The following is a 20,314-nucleotide window of genomic DNA, read 5'->3' as shown; positions in this document are numbered from 1 at the left end:
AAAAGAGCGAACAAGAAAGAGGCTCGCCCTTTTCAGGTTTTTCATCCCCAGATTCAGTGAAAATATATTCTGCTCACTCTCCTAAGGAATTGTTCCTGCTTTGCTCTAAACCGTGTTGCTTGATTTCTGGAGAAAGGTGTGTGGGTGCACTTGGAAATAGTCTGGCATGTTTATTAAATTCTAAACTGAACTTCATAGATCCTGGCTGTGTTGGGTCAAACCTAGTCAGAACATCATGTTTTGATGAAGATACTGCAATAATAAATGTCTAAAATAGCCTCAGTGTACTTAGATAAATGGTAAATGAGTGCATGGTAGAGCGCTTTATAATGAGGGTGGGGTTTCATTTTCAATCCAAACAAAACTGTTGCAGATTGAAAGCTTTCCCTTTCTCAGGATTTCATGCCTCCGTCCTTACCCAGGCTTTCATTATTTTTCAGGTGCAATTGCTGGTATAGTTGATCAGCCAATGCAGAACTTCCAGAAAACATCGGAGGCTCAAGCTTCAGCAGGACACAAGGCCAAGGGTGTTATCTCTGGCGTGGGGAAAGGAATCATGGGGGTGTTCACGAAGCCCATCGGAGGGGCTGCTGAGCTGGTGTCACAGACTGGCTATGGTGAGTCCTGGAGAACTGGCCAACTCGGACGTCACTGGTTAATTTGCGTTACTATACCAAGGTTTCCCTAAGATAATCTAGCCCCTCACATGACCAAGGAGTGAAAAATAAAATAGATAAAGCTATAAATAATAGTTCTTTTTCTCACCTCCTTAGGCTTATCTACACGAAGAATAGAATTAGACTACTACTAATAAATTATGATAAAATTATAGAGCTAGGAAATCAATTAGTAATTTCAGTGTATGTGTCATGGAATCTTTTTATAGTCATTTAACAAAGCAGGCTTTAATGAAAAGTAACGAGTTAGAGGTTGAGGACAGAAAGTCGAATATATTGAAGCAGAGAGTAGACTTACTTTTTCTGGTGAGCAATTTGAAGAAATGAAAGAGCACGCATGTGTCGGTGGATGCATGCACACTGCCCGTGCAGCTTGGCGTCAGGCATGGCTTTCTCGCCATCAGACTCTGTTGCTATTGCAGCCAGGCCCAGTCTCCCGGCCAAGGTCAGCACAGGCGCATCATCTGCCACTGAAAACCATTCCCAGAGCAGACTGGTGCAGAGAACCCAGGCTCGTGGAACTACCGCCTTAGGATGGTGCCAGGGCTCTCCACAAAGCCATGTGCACGCAGTGGGGGTGTGGGAAAGGAAGCACCTCTTCCTGTGCTAATTTTCTGCATTCTGGGCAGAGCACATTACGTGACTTTACATAAATAGTTGTTCCATCACTAAGTCATGTCTGAGTCTTTGTGACCCCATGGACTGCAGCACTCCAGACTCCTCTGTCCTCCACTATCTCCAGAGTTTGCTCAAATTCATGTCCATTGAGTTGGTGATGCTATCTAACCATCCAGTATAAAAAAAGAAGTCTTTTAAAAGTGAAATAAATGCATAGATACTACAATAAATATGGTACTTTACCTTGAAGACAGTTTGACATTTGCTTGTGGAAATGAGTGTCAGCAGGTCTGCAGTGTAAGTTACTGCAAAATGGTGACGGTCAGTCAGTTCAGTCACTCAGTCGTGTCCGACTCTGTGACCCCATGGACTGCAGCACGCCAGGCCTCCCTGTCCATCACCAACTGCCGGAGTTTACTCAAACTCATGTCCATTGAGTCAGTGATGCCATCCAGCCATCTCATCCTTTGTCATCCCCTTCTCCTCAAATAGGTAACTGGAATTACTTTTTTTTTTTGGCCTCACCACAAGGCTTATAGTGGAGAAGGCAATGGCAGCCCACTCCAGTACTCTTGCCTGGAAAATCCCATGAACAGAGGAGCCCGGTAGGCTGCCGTCCATGGGGTTGCGAAGAGTCGGACACGACTGAGCGACTTCACTTTCACTTTTCACTTTCATGCATTGGAGAAGGAAATGGCCACCCACTCGTGTTCTTGCCTGGAGAATCCCAGGGACGGGGGAGCCTGGTGGGCTGCCGTCTGTGGGTCACACAGAGTCGGACACGACTGAAGCGACTTAGCAGCAGCAGCAAGGCTTATAGAATCTTCCTTAGTTCCCCAACCAGGGATTGAACACTTGCCCTTGCAGTGAAAGCACAGAGTCCGAACAGGACCGCCAGGGGCTCTGGAATTGTTACCTTTGTGCCTAAAATCGGTATCATTTGGTCATGAAGTGGTGGCTGGCTGGCACCTCAAACAATGGGCAGGCACTCTGCACGTGTAGCTGCATCTGGCCGTAAAGTCCGCGGGGTACATTTGACTGCGGCTCTGCGCCTTGCTAGATCTGACAAGAGGCAGCCAGATTAGGGCATAAAACCCATGTCTGAGAGGAAGAGAGCAGGAAGAATGCCCGCGCTCAGGCAGCCATCCGGAGCGGCTCCTTTAGGAGACCACACAGACAGGAACATGTGTTCCCGCCCCTTCCCCGCCTCCCCCTCACGCCTGCCTCCCTCTCCTCCCATGAATGACGTTTTCACTCACAGGAAAACTGACAAAAAGTACTGCTGCAACTCATAACTGGACAAAGTTAAACGCTCCCTTATCAAATACTTACACATTCACAGAAACAGTATTCCTTTTGCCATGGATGGCAGCAAGATAAAGTCAACTTAGACTTCATAAATTCCTCTGGTCTTGAAAGCGCCCTTGTCCCTCACTGCGCGTTTCCCAAGGCTGTGGGGTTTCTCCCTTATGTAAGAGCATCTCAGAGCAGAGCTTCACATGGCCTCATTGGTTTCCATCATTCTTGTAAAAGTTTTATTACCTCTCTGAAGGTTTTACAAACCACTAACTCTTAGTCTAATGACTGTGCCTCGTTTATAAACATTTACAGGCCCTCAGAAAGCACACAGGCTGTACCATCTCTGGTTCTGGAGCGTCTCTGGAGGACTGCGTGGCTGCCGCTGGGTGCCCTCGTTCGGTGCTGGCACCGGGGAGAGCGTGTAATAAACCAGAGGCCCCGCGAGCGCTCATAAATATATATGGATTCATGTCTAACAGCTGGACCAAGTCATTTAAATACTGTATCTAGGCAACCACACGCCTTTGTGTGCATCTGTGTTGTGTTTTTTATTTGACCAGCCACACTGCAGATAGACATATTGTAATATTAAGCAAGGAAGTCAACTAACAGTCTTTTGTGTCACATCAACTGTAAATGATGTGTAAGCTATTGCTCAGGCCTGACTATTCCCAGGAGCATTATGCTTCCTCTAATTGCCCGCCTGTACTTGGACTGTAGCTCATTCATATTTCAGCTTGCAGCTAATAGAAGATCACCTGGGTTAAGAGCATTGCAATGTTTAATGATTATCTATACACTTACTTCCAGAGATGTGACATCATTTCGGATCTGTAGCATTTTACAGATGCCTCTGAGCAGATGACATCACTGTAGCATGAAGCTGTTTTCCAGAAAACAACTAGTAAAACCCCCTTACTTCTCTTACTACAGGTATTTTACACGGAGCTGGACTTTCTCAGCTTCCCAAACAGCGCTATCAGCCAAGTGATCTGCACGCTGACCAGGCTCCAAACAGCCACGTCAAATATGTCTGGTAAGATTATCTGGACGCTGGTTAAGCTGTACATGTGCACTGTATGTTAACAGGGCCTGGCTTCCTCTCAGCTAACGGGCCACCCTTCCAGGGGAGCCCAAAAGGAGCAGCTGTTTTCAGGAGAGGCTGCTGGTCCACAGCTCTGGGCTGGCAGCAGAAGGTCCCACTCAGGGCAGGATGTCCATTGGCAGGGATGCCGGGGCCCGCGAGAGGGCCTGAGGTCATCTGTATCCTAATTAGGGGTGACATTTCTAATGGGGGGAAGAGGACTCACCAAACCAAGGGGTATCTTTGTCTTCAGGAGGAGCTGGGTTCGACTGACCAGAATCAGAATTAAAGTGACAATTACACATTTCAAGATGAAATGAATCATCAGATTGGTGAGGGCCCTTGCATTGGTTCAAACTGTGAGCCCTGAGAGGTGAGCATCTCTCCCAAGCTGGCTGTGGCCTCACCTTTCTCCTCTGATGCAGGAAGATGCTCCAGTCTCTGGGCAGACCGGAAGTGCACATGGCCCTGGAGGTTGTTCTGGTGAGGGGCTCAGGCCAGGAGCACGAGGGCTGCCTGCTGCTGACGTCAGACGTGCTCTTCGTGGTGAGCGTCAGCGAGGACACCCAGCAGCAGGCCTTCCCAGTCACGGAGATCGACTGCACACAGGACCGCGAGCAGAGCAGCTTGCTCATCGTGCAGCTCAAGCAGCCCAGAGTGGCCTGTGACGCAGAGGTACTTTTCGACAGCGGGGTGCCTGGGGTTAGCTGCCGGCAGCATTGAGACCCAGGGTGAGCACAGGTACCGGGTGTCTGTGAGCCGGCAGCCTCTGCAGTGGGCGCCAGAGACTGGGAGGGCTGCCAGGGGCAGGGGCGGCAGAAGGCCGGTGGACTCACCGCTGGGGCTCAGCCACCCGAGAGTCCAAGGTCGGTCGTTGTGGGGCCGGGGTGCAGGAGCTCTAGAGTGAGCGGGTCTGAACAAGCCGGGCCAGGACCAGGGCAGCGATTCCACAGAGCAGCCTCCAGGTCTGAAGTCCACAGGGCAGGCCCGAGTCTGCGCGTGGCCTGGGAGTGCTGCAGCCAGTCCCTCCAGCAGGGACGAGAGAGAAAGGGCCACCCAGGAGCGAGGGGCGTCACGCGTGCAATAAGCACAGGCACTGCCTCCCTCAGCCCCAGCTCCTGAGAGCTCGGGTCAAACTTTTGTCTCCAGCTCTCTCCCACCCCCTGCTCTGTCTTCCACGCGGCTCTGTGTCCCCTTCCCCGCAGGACATTTCCCACCCCCTGAGCGCTACACGCTACCTCCTGGGGACACTGCGTGGGCTCCGGGGGCAGGCTCCCTGGCCACACAACAGCTGGGAGGGGGGGTGCATTCTGGGAGTCGGGGGCCAGAGGTGATCATGGGCTTCCTGCCGTCCAGACCAGGGTGAGCACATGCACCCACTGGAACCCTGCTCTGCCCCTGCCTCTGCCTCCCTGCTGATGGCCTGATCCTTGGGGCCCCGAGAGATGACCTCGGAAACGGACATCTTTTCCCACACAGCTAGATTGGGGTTGGATCAGAGTTTAAGTGGAACCTGCCTGTCCTAACATAGGGTCTGAGTAGCTCCCAGAAAGGACAGCCAACCTTGCCTCTGGCAGGTCCTGCCTGATTCCTTCTTTCATTATGTTCTTCCTGGTATGGGAGCCTGCGTCTCCCTCACACCACCGTTTGGGTAAAATTATCTGAGAAGATGGAAGGCAGCCAACCACAACAACTCTGAGATTTCTCTAGTTTCTTGGATCATAATCAGTCAGGCTTTAAGCTGGGGCTTGGCACTAAGACTACATTGCTGGTTTGAGTTGATGACTTTCTGGGAATAAACAGAGGTCAGATGTCCAGCCTGACTTTATTAGATCTGCCAAAATCTTCTGATCCGGTTGACAATAAAGCAGCAATGATCTGGCTACAGGCCTTGGCAGGGGATAGTATCATTATCTTCAAGTCCCTGGTCCTTAACGAGAAGCTTCCAAAGCCCTGAGGAGTATCTGGGACCATCATTATTCTTCAGTTGGCTTGGGAAATATTTCAGATCTTAAACTATTGAGACTAGAGAATCAGCATTTGCTGTTAAACTGTCTTCAACTGTGATCCTTCTTTGGCTTTTCTGCTTGAGAAGAGTACTGTGGGGAATTGTAGCTGGAGGGGAACACACCTCAGCTTCCCTGGGGGTTACTGAGATGGCAGGTGGAGTCACCACCCGAGACGTTTTCCAGCCTGAGACCATGGGATCACTGACATTGTGGACACCATGCTCACCACTCGTTTCCCAAGGGTGCTCAGGATGAAGGGGTCAGGGTGAAGGGATTGGCTGCAACAGAGGCAGGAAGAGATGACTGGGAGCAGGAACACTGCAGGGCAGCTTACACAGCAGCAGGAGGCACTGGGCAGACCAGCAGACTTGCAACCCTTCAGCCTCTAAATTCCCCTTTCTCACCCTTTACCTCTAACCCCAACTCCTTACTAACAAACAAAAAACAACTGCCCCATTCATCCTGTGTTCAAACCTTCCCCCACTCACTCCAATGGAGACCCAGGCTGCAAAACAAAAATGCACAAAAAATATTTTTTGGAGACAGTAGATGCTTCCTTAATAATGCTCTGATCCAATCTTTCCAAAATGGCAGTGGGGGTCGCTCAGCAGTGCTGCCTGACGGTGCGTTTCCCTCAATGGCCGCGCCCAACCTATGCCTCGGGCAGAAACCTGGGCCGGGAAGCCTACCCACCGTCTTCCAGTGAAAACAAAAGAATAGTATTTTAAAATCTTTACATGAAATGGCTTTTCTGGGATTTTGCTCTAGATGCTAGCAAACATAGCTCCTTTGAATTTTGGAAGGAATTAATTTGTAGATGACATCATTCAGTATATTCAAATACGGCAGGATTTTTTTTTTTAATCAGCATTTGCTTTTCTTAGTTAAATGCAGCCATTTGTAGGGTAATAATTGCTTAATATGCCTGGCACATTATTGAAATCCCTTATGAGAGGCTCAAAATGAGTCAGAAGGTCAATTTATTCCTTGGCCATGTTCCTTTCACAACACGGGTTTTCCTGTGCTGCTGTTCAGGAGGAGCAATTAAGACTCTTGTGTATTCGAAGCTTTCCAGCTGAATCCTGACCCCATCAGATGATATCATCAGAGTTCTGGCTTTTGCCTGGTGGTGCACAGCTTTCATCTGTCAGGGAATCTTTGGGGGCCTTTATTTTCTTTCCCAAATTTAAAAATATGAGACTGAACTCTAATGGACGCCCTACTTATTTTTCTGGCAGGCTGACCTCTCTTTACCATCCCACTGGCTTTCTGCCGCTTCTAAGACAGCCTTGGCTGCGCTGTCTCTGTGCCCTACACAGAAATATATACATTCTTTACTACTATTTCAAGAACTCCAAAGTCCTCATTAAAATGTTTGTAAGTCTTCCAGAGTAGTCTTGCCAACGTTTGGTAGGTAAAGGCCATGGAGAGGTCAGCGGCTACCTGATTCCCAGAGACCAGCGGCTTACACTGGAAACGTCCCACTCCACTTGATTTACACAGTGGACCGCTACAGAATTCCAGGAAGGGGGTAATTTATAGCTCCACTTGCCTGATGGGCACTTCCTGAGAAAATCTCTCTCAAGAGTTTGGGTAGCGCATCAGTTCTTCTATTTGAGCTCCACTGAAGACGTGCCAGACCCTGGCGGACCATGAGTGCACTGTGCATCCTCCCTCTTCTCCATAAAAACTTCCCCTTCCTCTGCCCAGTTTTTTTAATTTTCTCTAGCTTTAAATCCTAATATTTATAAAAGCAGAAAATGTTACAGTTCAAAAGGTATTTGTTTTCTTAATGCTCTGTCCAAAGCCACTGGTTTGAAAGAGGTAGACGTTCTATCTGGAGAGGTTTCCAGAAACAAGCAGAGCTTTTATCTCAGAGTTTAATGTTGATTAGAATGAAACAAAGCAAAGATACCTTTCTCCTTTTTTCCTGGACTAGGCTACCAGAGAACAGTGACAGATGTTTTTAAGAGTAAAATATTCCCAAACCGTCAAACATGGGACTTTTACACACCAAGCGCTTATTCAGTGGCTTTAGTAGGTAACCTACAAGGCGAAACATCCAGTATATCAATGCAAGAGAAGGAGTAATCTTGTTATGGAAGTGTCCTTAAGAGGGTTTGGAAACTGAAAACTTCTTTTGGGTCGCAGGTGGATGGAGTTCGAGAGAGACTGTCAGAGCAACAGTATAACAGACTTGTGGACTACATCACAAAGACCTCTTGTCACCTGGGCCCCGGCTGCTCCTCCGTGCAGACGTCATGCCCTGTGGTGGCTGTGGAACCGCTCCCCTCCACTGTGAAAACATACCATTATATGGTTGATCCACATTTTGCCCAAGTTTTCATTAGTAAATTTACCATGGTGAAAAATAAAGCCCTGAGGAAAGGGTTCCCTTGAGTCCCCTCCAAGGTGTTGATTGCTGCTTGTGCCATTATTTTTGAAAAAGAAACCTAATGAGCTCTTAACATCTATTGTGGACACGAAACCACTGTTCAATTCAAACTCTTCCTTTTTCCTACAACTAAGATACTTCAAAATTGAGTGATTAAAAAACTTAGTCCTTTCCTGTTTGGTCTTATCGTGTATTGAAAATACATTCCTTTTTGCTCTTTTTGCTAAAATTTTGACTTTAATTAAGATTGTCAACTCTGTAGTCAAGCGTTGGAAACAGATGTAAACTTTATCTCCTGCTGCATCTCTTTTTAGGATGAGACATCATCTTTGCCTAACACCCTTCTCTGCAGAAGTTTAGCTTTAAATGAAATTCAATGCTTAAGATCTTACTGTTTAACTTGTTAATGTTATTTAAACGTGATGCTATTTTAAGTGAAAGCTGCCATGTACATTTCTACTCTAAACTTTTACTGAAATTTTACTGATGACTTATCCAGGTACATTTTGGAAAAATGTCTTTCTAATCTGTTTTGCTAGGCAAGCAAATCTTTTTTTGTCTACTGCTAAAAACAGATCCAGGGTGCTCAGGTGAGTTTCTTTAGTTCCATAAGCAACACACTACTGGGGAACTCCCACTACTGGATACTTTTATGGACGGACTCACCCTGATGCCTTAGCCAAGTCAAGGACCCTAACACTAACCTTAACAATAGTTCATTTTGATGACTTAGCATGATCCAGCATAAAGATATTACCATGATTTTTTGTTTTTAAAAAATGGATTTGGCTCAAGATCCTAGGTCACCACGTACACCTTGAGCATTCAGTAAAAATTTGATACTCCAACTAAAATACATTTTTACTTATTACATCCAAACTTGGGCCTACAACCTGATACCTACAGTTGTGAGATGCTAAGGAATTTCAGTTTCAAATGTCTGCTTTAACTTAAGCCTCACATGTTACTGGGCATAAGAAAGAGATCACTGCATAGTTGTTTACTGTTAATGGACACTTTAGGCTGAATATGAAAAAAATGGCTCCACCATTACTTTGCTATATCATACTCATTTAGGAAAGTGATAGTTTTGTCAACCACAAGAGTGACTATTTTTAAGCTTGTAAATATGTATTAAGTCTTGTATCTTTTATGATAAATTTGCATACTACTAATTGTTATATGAAATTGTTTAAAATAAAACAAATTCTTGAATTACTGATCATACATAAACGTGGGTTCTTAAAATGCAGGTTTCACTGATACCCAGGTTTATTACAGCTTACATTATTGGACTCAAGAATTCTGCACAAGAAAATTTGTTAACCTAATTAAAGAACTGGGGATTCAGTTAGTTTTCACTAAAATGACACAATTCTTAAAGCTCTTTTGATCACAACAAAAACAATTACTAAAGGAGAGAAAGCTCCTAAGCCCTCCTCTGAAAAATGTTACCACACTCTCAATTAGCAAATATCAGTCAACCTCAATTCCAATTAAAAAACTTTTTTTGTGTATTTCATATTGTACACGCATACAGTTAGGCCTTCAATAAAGTGGTAACTGAATAAAGAACCTTAAATGTACCTATTACATCTGCCCAATGGCTGGATCCAGTAGGGCAATCTGATAACAATGAAGTCCAAAGACATTTTATTGGAAAGACAGTCTGGGGGTTCAGGATGGGGAACACATGTACACCCGTGGCGAATGCATGTTGTTGTATGGGAAAACCAATACAATATTGTAAAGTTAAAAAAAAAAAAAAATTAAAATAAATAAATAAAGTTACTTTCCAAATTCAAAAAAAAAAAAATCCCTGACCAATTCTAATCCAAGTACCCCAAACTCTACATGTCGGTAAGAATAACTGAACAAAGACTTAAGTGTCGACAGTATGTTAATTGTTTGTTTATTGAGAGACTATTTCTCACCCCAGATAGTCATAGTTTCATAGTTCAGGAACACAGGAAAGTGACAAACTTCCAGGGAACTCAACCCAAAGAAATTCTGTGGAGAAAAACAGAGTGACCAAGTTAACGACAGTCATTCTCTCAATACCTCGCCACGCTGGGTCCCCTGAGTGCTACTGCCACCGACGCGGGCACGTTTTGCTCACTCACCCTTAGTCCAGGAGCAGCCCCAGTCAGGCTGCCTGGGCTCCAGGTCCATTTTCCCCTATGCTCCCTAACCTCCCTGTCCAACCTCTATTCCATTTGGGGCATTCACATCTTTTTCTGAGGTTTCTTGCTTTCATGTACCAAGTTCTACCTTTTTTTCTTCAAGTCCACCCCGTCCGTTCCAGTCTCATACCCATACAGTTCTTAAAAAGCAGCAGTCCATTTGTTCTAAACTTGTATTCTTGTCTCCAAATCTGCTCCTCTTTTTATTGTTTTTTAAGCAATCAACTTCTTATAAGTAAAAGGTAAAAAAAAAAATGTGTTTAAAAAATCAGCCTGTTAACATCTGATTATGAAAAGTATAACCACTGCGAAAGCTTTGAAAATTTCAAAGGTACGAGAAAACAGCAATATTAAGATAACACACACAAGAAACTAGTATTTTCTTTATCTTTTTACCTTCAGCCTTTTTTGTTATGCACTTTTAACACAGATCACCCTTTACATAAAACATTCTTAGTTTTCTATTTTAGTAATTCCTGTTACTTTGTGATTGTCAATTCTAACGGACATAACAGTCCATGATGGAAATTACAATTCCTATCAGTTTTCCAACCACTGGGAATAAACTTTTTTTCTACTACTATATATTACATATATTCAACTATGGCTACTTAATACATGTATCGATCTGTGACTCAGATACTTCTTAATATAAGCAACTACAGAAACGGAATGTAACAGAATTGAATCTAACACTAGGCAAAAGTTATTTATACTCAAAATTATCCTTAAATTTTAGACACAGAATCTTAATTCACACTGTCCATGAGGCAGTGGACCTTGACTACCCAACCAGAATCTAGAAAGCCACCAAGTCACCTGTGGACATCCAAATAACAAACCATAAAAGGTTTCCAGTGCTTCAGGAAGAAGGAAAAGAGCAGACCTTGCACACAGTGTTCTGGGCTGTCTGAGGGCCTCCCCAGGGACTATTTCTATCTTTATCTCGAACACTGGTGACAATGGTGACTGTGTTTAAGGGACTTATGAGACACCATCAAAAAGACCAACATTTGTATTGTGGAGGTGCATGAAGGGACAGAGAATTTATGTGAAGAAATACTGGCCAAAAACTTTCCAAATCTGAAGAAAGAAATGTATATACAAACATGTTACTTGGAAGTAAGATGAACCCAAAGTCTCCTAACATCAAGACACATTATAATCCAACTGTCAAAAACCAAAGACGATGAATCCTGGAAGCAGTAAGATTCACCGTCTATAACGGAGTTTCTATAAGATTATCAGTAGACTTCTCAGGAAAATGTCCTTCAAAAATCAGGAAGAAATTAAGACACTCCCAGATAAACAAAAGCTAAAGGATAAGGAGTTCATTACTACTAGATCTGCAAGGAGAACTGTTCAATTTGAAACAAAATTACACTAGACAATCACTCAAAGCCATACTGAAATATGAAGCTCCCTGGCAAAGGTAAATATGTGAATAAATATAAAAGCCAGTGTTAATCATGTTTCATATCCCCACTTTCAATTTTGTAGTATTTAAAAGGCAAAAGCACTAAAAAAAAAAAAAAAAAAAAGACATCTGTGTTAATGGGCACAATATCTAAAAATGCCATTTGTGACATCAATAACAAAGTAGGGGAACAGGGTTGTAAAAGATAATTTTTGTATGTGATTAAATTTTTGTATGTGTGTTATCAGCAATTCAAAATAGACTATAACAATAGGTTGGTTTAAACGTCCCAAACAAAAGTCATGGATCTGAGGAATGGATACAAAACAAGGTCCAACTACAAGCTATCTACAAAAGATTCACTTTAGATCCAAAGATACACATAGTTTTGAAGTTAAGGATGAAAAGAGACTCCATACAGGCAGCAATCTAAAGAGCAAAAGCGGCTATACTGTTAGCAGATAAAACAGACTAAATCAAAACATGCTACAAACACAAAGGACATTTTATAATGGCAGGTCAGTCCACCAAGAAGGCAGATTATATATACACCAACCATGAGAGCCTGGAAATACATGAAGCAAACACTAACAGAATTGAAGGAAGAAATAGACAGCTCTACATAACAATAGGTGACTTAGAATGTAAAATCTTACAGAAAAACTAAACAAACTCTTTGGCAAACCTATGGCTATAATTGAAATGACCAGACAGAAGATCATTAAGAAAATAAGAGGACTTGAACACTACAGACCAATCAAATCTCATTCTACCCAACATCAGAATATGTATACTTTTTCTTAAGTGCATATGGATTAATTTCCATGTTAGGTCATAGAACAACAGATTTTAAGACTGAAATCACATAAAGTATCTTTGCTGGTCACAATGGATGAAACTAGAAATCCTAACAGAAGGAAGAGAGATAGCAAGGGAACATTTCATGCAAAGATGGGCTCGATAAAGGACAGAAATGGTATGGACCTAAGCCAGAAGCAGAGGATATTAAGAAGAGATGGCAAGAATACATAGAAGAACTATACAAAAAAGATCTTAACAACCCAGATAACCACGATGCTGGCTCACCTAGAGCCAGGCATCCTGGAATGCGAAGTCAAGTGGGCCTTAGGAAGCATCACTATGAACAAAGCTAGTGGAGGTGATGGAATTCCAGCTGAGCTATTTCAAATTCTAAAACATGATGCTGTTAAAGTGCTTCACTCAATATGCCAGGAAATTTGGAAAACTCAGCAGTGGACACAGGACTAGAAAAGGTCAGTTTTCATTTCAATCCCAAAGAAAGGCAATGCCAAAGAATGCTCAAACTACTGCACAACTGCACTCATCTCACACGCTAGTAATGCTCAAAATTCTCCATGCCAGGCTTCAAGAGTACATGAACCGTGAAATTCCAGATGCTCAAGCTGGTTTTAGAAAAGGCAGAGGAACCAGAGATCAAATTGCCAATATCCGCTGGATCATCAAAAAAGCAAGAGTTCCAGAAAAACATCTATTTCTGCTTTATTGACTATGCCAAAGCCTTTGACTGTGTGGACCACAACAAACTATGGAAAATTCTGAAAGAGATGGGAATACCAGATCACCTGACCTGCCTCTTGAGAAATCTGCACGCAGGTCAGGAACAGTTAGAACTGGACATGGAACAACAGATTGTTTCCAAATTGGGAAAGGAGTACATCAAGGCTGTATATTGTCACCTTGCTTATTTAACTTACGTGCAGAGTACATCATGAGAAATGCTGGGCTGGATGAAGCACAAGCTGGAAATCAAAGATTGCCAAGACAGGCATCAATAACCTCAGATATGCAGATAATGCCACCCTTATGGCAGAAAGTGAAGAACTACTGAAGAGCCTCTTGATGAAAGTGAAAGAGGGTGAAAACATTGGCTTAAAGCTCAACATTCAGAAAACTAAGATCATGGCATCTGGTCCCATCACTTCATGGCAAATAGATGAGGAAACAGTGGAAATAGTGACAGACTTTATTTTTGGGGGCTCCAAGATCACCGCAGATGGTGACTACAGCCATGAAATTAAAAGACGCTTGCTCTTTGGAAGAAAAGCTATGACCAACCTAGAGAGCATATTAAAAAGCAGAGACATTACTTTGCCAACAAAGGTCCATCTAGTCAAGGCTATGGTTTTTCCAGTAGTCATGTATGGATGTGAGAGTTGGACTGTAAAGAAAGCTGAGTGCTTTTGAACTGTGGTGCTGGAGAAGACTCTTGAGAGTCCCTTGGACTGCAAGGAGATCCAACCAGTCCATCCTAAGGAGATCAGTCCTGGGTGTTCATTGGAAGGACTGATGATGAAGCTGAAACTCCAATACTTTTTGGCCACCTGATGCGAAGAACTGACTCACTGGAAAAGACCCTGATGCTGGAAAAGATTGAAGACAGGAGGAGAAGGGGATGACAGAGGATGAGATGGTTGGATGGCATCACCGACTCGATGGACATGAGTTTGAGTAGGCTCTGGGAGTTGGTGATGGAGAGGGAGGCCTGGCATGCTGCAGTCCATGGGGTCGCAAAGAGTCGGACACAACTGAACAGAAGGAAGACAGAAAAATCCACAAATACGTTGAGATTAAACAACATACTCTCCAACCACCAATGGGTCAAAGTAGGTTTAAGAAGAAAAGTTTAAAAGATCAAGTCAACAACCTAAGTTTACCCCTCAAAAGGTAGAAAAGAAAAGCAAGCTAAACCAAAGCCACAGGAAATAAAGATTATTATAAACATACCAAGAAATAAAAAGATAATATTAACAGACTTTAACTAAGTAAGAAGATTAAATCCACAATCAAAAAACACTCAACAAACAAAAGGCTGGGATAAGATGGCTTCACAGGTAAATTCTACCAAACATTTTAAAAAAGTTAACCCCAATCCTCCTCAAACTCTTCCAAAAAACTGAAGAGGGGAACACTTTCAAATTCACTCTATGTATTTTTTAACTTGCATATATTAATGACAACTTAAACCTGTGTATGGGAGAGAGACTGCCCTTCCATGTTTTCCTGTGTCTCTCATATGTCCACATCTGACTAACCATCTTATTTAAAAATACAAAACATTTGGGGCTTCCCTGGTGGCTCAGTGGTAAAGAATCCACCTGCCAATGAAGAGATACAGCTTTAATCCCTAATCCGGGAAGATCCTACATGCTGCAAAGCAGCTAAGCCTGTGCACCACAACCACTAAGCCTGTGCTCGAGAGCCTGGGAGCTGCAATGACTGAGCTCGTGAGCCACAGCTACTGAAGCCTGTGCGCCCAAGAGCCTGTGCTCTGCCAACAAGAGGAGCCCCTGCAAAGAAGAGCCCCCACTCACAGCAACTAGAGAAAAGCCCACTTAGCAACAAAGACCTAGCACAGCCACAAATAAAATTAAAAAAAAAAAAACAAAACACATTCTATAAGACCATCAAATATATTAAAGACAAATTACAGAGCAATATCCCAAATATAGATGCAAAAATCCCTCATAAAATACTAGCCAACAATTCAACAGTTCATTAAAAGGATTACACACCATGAACAAGGATGATTCAACATGTGAAAAATACAACACACCGCAGGACAAAAAGTCACATGATCTTTTCAACTGATTCAAGAAAGCATTTGAAAAATTTAATACCTTTCCATGATTAAAAAAAAAATTCAAATAAAGAATAGGAAGAAAAACTACCTCAACATAATAAAAGTGATATATGAGAAACCCACAGCTAATATACTCTCCTCTAAGGTCGGGGGGGGGGGGGGGGGGGGGCGGGGAAGGATGCACATTTTGGCCGCTTCTCTTCAACACAGTACTGGAAATCCTGCTGCTACTGCTGCTAAGTCGCTTCAGTCGTGTCCGACTCTGTGCGACCCCATAGACAGCAGCCCACCAGGCTCCCCCGTCCCTGGGATTCTCCAGGCAAGAACACTGGAGTGGGTTGCCATTTCCTTCTCCAATGCATGAAAGTGAAAAGTGGAAGTTAAGTTGCTCAGTCATGCCTGACTCCTAGCGACCCCATGGACTGCAGCCTACCAGGCTCCTCTGTCCATGGGATTTTCCAAGCAAGAGTACTGGAGTGGGGTGCCATTGCCTTCTCCGACTGGAAATCCTAGCCAGGGCAATTAAGGAAGAAAAGAAATGACATCCAAATTGGAAAGGAAGAAGTAAAGCTATCTGCAGATGATCTGATCTTATATGCAGAAAACCTTCAAAGATTGATCGATCTCTCTCACACACACAAAACTGTTAGAATAACTCAGCAAAGCTGAGTAGTGTTTCTATACACTAACAATGAATAATCAGAAAAGCAAATTAAAACAATCTCGTATTAGCATTAAACTACAATTCTTAGGAATAAACTTCAACAAGGAGGTAAAAGACTTATATACTGTAAAGTATAAAACATTGGTGAAATTAAAGAAACAAATAAATGGAAACACATCTTGTGTTCATGATCTAGAATACTTGTAACTGTCAAGATGGTCACACTACCCAAAATGATCTGTATAATGCAATTCCTACCAAAATCCCAACAACATTTGAGAAATAGGAAAATCCATCCTAAAACTCATGTGGATTATCAATAAGACCATGAACAGCCAAAACAATCTTGAAAAAGACAACAAGGCTAGAGGACTAACACTTCCTGATTTCAAAACCTGCTATAAAGGTATTGAATCAAGAGTGTAATATTGGCATAAAGATGGAAATATAAACTAATGCAATAGACTAGAGTCCCAAAATAAACCCGTCCATATAGAGAAAAACACCAAAGGTACTAAAACTAATGGGAAAATATTTTCAAGAGATGGTGTTTGGAAAACTGGATATTCACATGCAAAAGAATGAAGCAAACCATTTCCTTAACATCATATCCAAAAATTAACTCAAAATAGATCAAAGACCTAAAGGTAAGAGCTAATAAAACTATAAAACTTCAGGAAAAAAAGTAATACTTTATGACAGTGAATTTGTTAATGATTTCTTAAATATGACACCAAAAGTACAGGCAAAAAAAAAAAATTAGAATCCCCTCAGAATTTCAAATGTCTATTCATCAAAAGATACAATTAATAGACTGAAAAGGCAATTAGAGAATGGGAGAAAATATCTAAATCATATCCGATAGGGGCTTTTAAATAACTCCTACAACTCAACAAAAAACTGTCCGATTAAAAATGGGCAAAAGACTTGCATAGACATTTCTCCAAAGAAGTTATACAAACAGCTAACAAGCATGGGAAAAGAGGCTCAACATCATTAACCATTAGGGAAATACAAATGAAGACCAAAAGAAAACAATACCTAACACTCACTAGGATGGCTACTATCAAAAAACCAGAAAATAAGCGGTGGCAAGGACATGGAGAGACCCTTGCACACAAAACTTAGTGAAGTGTAAAATAGTGCAGCCACTATGTAAAAGAGGATGGTGGTTCCTTAAAAATTTAAAACCAGAACATCGTATGGTTTAGCAACTCCACTTCTGAGTATATACTCAAAATAGTATTAAAAGCAGGGTATCAAAGAGATATGCACACAAAACAGCAGCATTATTCACAAGAGCCAAAAGGTGTATAAGGAATCCAAGTCCATTAACAGATGAATGAATAACAAATGAAAAACAAAATGTGGTATACAGATAAAATGGATTACTCAGCCTTAACAAGGAAGAAAATTCTCACACAGCTGTAATGAATAAACCTTGAGGATATTACATTAAATGAAATAAGTCACTATTCCACTTAACATGAGGTACCTAGACAGAAGCATGGTGACTGCCTGGGGAAGGCGGAAATATTTAATGGGTACAGAATGGATCCCCATCTGCAAGATGAAGAGTTCTGAAGACCAGCTGTGCAACGATGTAAAGGTACTAGACGATACTGAACTGTTCGTAATTAAGACCGTATGTTTCATGTATACACACAATCGAAAGGTTTTAAACAGTAACTTCAAATAACTGTATTACCTTTATATTCCAAATCACTTTGCACTCTGAAAGATACCAGCCTTCCTCATCTCCTCAAAATCTTTCATGGAATCATAATTTCTGTAGAAGTCTGCATATGCCTTCTTTCTTTTTTCAGCTACAGCAAACTAAAAGGAAACAATCACATTCAGGGTTTATTTTTTAGATTATTAGAAACAATATCTAAAGACAATGTAAATGACCAAGCTTCTGTTCACCTTGAAGCCTATCATTTTATTAAATAAGTAATTAGGGCTTCCCTAGTGGCTCAGTGGTCAAGAATTCACCGTGGTTCAATCCCTGGGCCCGGAAGAGCCCCTGGAGAGGGAAAGAGCAATGCACTCCAGTATTCCAGTATTCCTGCCTGGGAAATCCCATGGACAGAGAAGCCTGGCGGGCTGCAGTCCATGGGGTCACACGAGTTGGACATGACTTAGCAACTAAACAACAAAGAAGTAACTAAGTTAAAATGAACTTTTTAGGATGGATCCTAATCTGACTAGCATCCTTACAGGAGGAAAAAATTCAGACAGAAACATACTAACACATATAGGACCATGTGATGAGAGGGAGAAGACAGCCATCTTCTACAAAGTCAAGCAGAGAGGCAGCAGAAGAAATCAACCCCAAAGTTTTTTTGGTTGTTTTTGGCCACACTTGTGGCAGGTGGGATCTTAAGTTTCCCAACCAGGGATAGAACCCGTGCCCCCTGCAATGGAAGCTTGGAGTCTTAACCACTGGATGGTCAGGGAAGTCCCCGACAGCTATCCTGACCTTGGATTTTTAGCCTCAAAAATTTTTTCTACTGTGGAAGCCACCCACTTTGTGGTATTTTGTTATGGCAGCCCAACCAAAGTAAGCTTCATTTAAAGATGGAAGACAAGGCATCTGGAGAATAAGAAATACTGTCCCCATCACACTGAAGTGGTAGAGAAAGGTAAGAGCAAGGGAGCACCCTACAGAGGGAATTTCTTTAAGAGACTCTATGAGCTATCTACGAAAATGAAATATATTTTCAAATTGAAAACATTTTTCGACCGCGAGCACAAAGTAAAAATAAAACATACATACCTTATAGAAAGTTGCAAACCCCAGAGAGACCATGAATGCGCCAACAATATGAAATCGCAGACGTCTGGCCAGAAGGCCACGCATCTGAGGTTTTGCCAAAGCAGTGGACATGGCAGTTTTTCTTCTCGACGGCTAGAATGAGAGAGAGCTCTTAGAACTCTTATGCACAATACATTTTAGTACCTAGAGACACAAGCAGGACAGTGGACCAACTCCTCTACCAAAACCTAGGATCTTTAGGGGCTTAGTGACTTCATCTTTTTTCCCTTTCACACGCTGAACGACCACCCTAAATAAGCAAGCCGGTTGCGACCCAACAGTAACCGGGGAACAAGAATGACACAGGCCTCTCCGAATTACAGGAAAGATCAGCAGTGGCTCTAGATTGATAGCACAAGTGCAAACAACTCTACCACCAATTCATTTAATCCTGTGAGACAGGTGTTTTCCCGTTTTACTGACAAAAACCTGGACGCACGAAGGTTAAGGAAACATTTCAAGGTCGCGCAGTCAGGACTAACACCCGGGCGGGCCCCCCAGCAGGTCCCCCGGGCCCTCGGCGAGCGCCGCCCGCGCGGGGAGGGAAGGCCCTGCGCGCGCGGGGGCGGCTGCGGGAGGGAGGCCCGCCCCCGGCCCCCAGCCTCCCAACCCCAACCCCAAGGCTACCACAAAGCCGACGGCGCCCCTCCCGCCCGGGGCCCGGAGGAGGGGGAAACCGCTCCCTTTCTGCAGGTGAAAACACCGGGACCGGACAGGTCAAAGGACGCCGCCAAGGTCACGCTCAACGCAGTGAGATACGCAACGGTCCCCGGGGCCGGGCCGGCTGCCTCCGAAGCCTGGCGGTCCCTCCAGGCCCCTCTCACGCCCCTCAGCAAACCCGGGGTCCCCGGGAGACCCTCCCCGAAGAGGCCGCAACGCCGGGAAGCTGGGGTCGACACGGGCCAGAGGTCCGAGGTTTCCCGACCCTAGAGATGGAGAGTAACGGCTAGAGAGGCAGACCGGCAGCGGGAGGCGGCAGGCGGGAGAATCCAAACAAGGGAGGAGGTAGGCACACGACTCACCTCAACCGCGACGTCCTCTCAGGCTGATGGAGAAATGGACGGCGTTTCCGCAGCGCGCAGGCACCTAAATAGAGGGAACGGAGAGGGGACCCGGCTACGGTGGCCGAAAGAGTCCAAAAAGCCTCCGGCGCGCCTCCCGCTGGTCACAGCTGACGTTAACCAGGGTTTTCAGTCTCTTCCTTGGGTAACTTTGGATTTATTTAGACTTTGACCTTCTGCGTCAGTTTCTTTAGTAAATTGGACATACTGATCTTACTCATACACAGAGTTGATATGAACTGATTAAGGAATTCAAAGATTTTAAATGTGTGAATTTAAATAAATATATACCCTACAAATACAGCACAAATCTTCCTGGACATGCATGGATTGCTCCGACTATGTGCACAAACCAACATTTTCATTATGACTATCCTTATGCATATAGCCACTTGTTTGGGTAAACAGTGAACCAGACAGCCAAGTTCCAGAAGCTCACAGCTCAGCAAATGAGACAGGCATAAACA

General features: G+C 43.5%; 2 protein-coding genes across 10 annotated transcripts in view; one reads left to right on the top strand and one right to left on the bottom strand.

Moving 5' to 3' along the window:
- VPS13B (vacuolar protein sorting 13 homolog B) overlaps nt 1-9,305 on the top strand; it is an 806,600-nt gene extending 797,295 nt beyond the window's left edge. For 5 of the 9 annotated variants that reach the window (XM_027561446.1, XM_027561453.1, XM_027561449.1 and 2 more), the window contains 4 exons: nt 441-617; nt 3,528-3,630; nt 4,104-4,353; nt 7,839-9,304. In XM_027561446.1, the coding sequence (XP_027417247.1) occupies nt 441-617; nt 3,528-3,630; nt 4,104-4,353; nt 7,839-8,087 (779 nt within the window). In that variant the 3' untranslated portion in view covers nt 8,088-9,304. Of the gene's footprint in view, nt 1-440; nt 618-3,527; nt 3,631-4,103; nt 4,354-7,838 lie in introns of all 9 variants that reach the window. The other 4 variants (XM_027561445.1, XM_027561448.1, XM_027561447.1 and 1 more) reach the window with 1 other exon arrangement.
- Nucleotides 9,306-9,964: 659 nt separating this feature from the next.
- LOC113904380 (cytochrome c oxidase subunit 6C) lies at nt 9,965-19,934 on the bottom strand. The gene is made up of 4 exons (XM_027561456.1): nt 19,809-19,934; nt 18,748-18,879; nt 17,677-17,804; nt 9,965-10,092 (listed from the first exon to the last, which is right to left on the bottom strand). Exons 2-3 carry the CDS (start codon nt 18,856-18,858, stop codon nt 17,691-17,693), a joined length of 225 nt encoding a protein of 74 aa, XP_027417257.1. The 5' UTR covers nt 18,859-18,879; nt 19,809-19,934; the 3' UTR covers nt 9,965-10,092; nt 17,677-17,690.
- Between the last annotated feature and the right edge of the window lie 380 nt (nt 19,935-20,314).

This window comes from Bos indicus x Bos taurus, chromosome 14 (genome assembly GCF_003369695.1).
Source record: "Bos indicus x Bos taurus breed Angus x Brahman F1 hybrid chromosome 14, Bos_hybrid_MaternalHap_v2.0, whole genome shotgun sequence".
NCBI classification, from domain to species: domain Eukaryota; kingdom Metazoa; phylum Chordata; class Mammalia; order Artiodactyla; family Bovidae; genus Bos; species Bos indicus x Bos taurus.
Note: the sequence above shows the minus strand (reverse complement) of the source record. Positions and strands in the feature narration are given on the sequence as shown.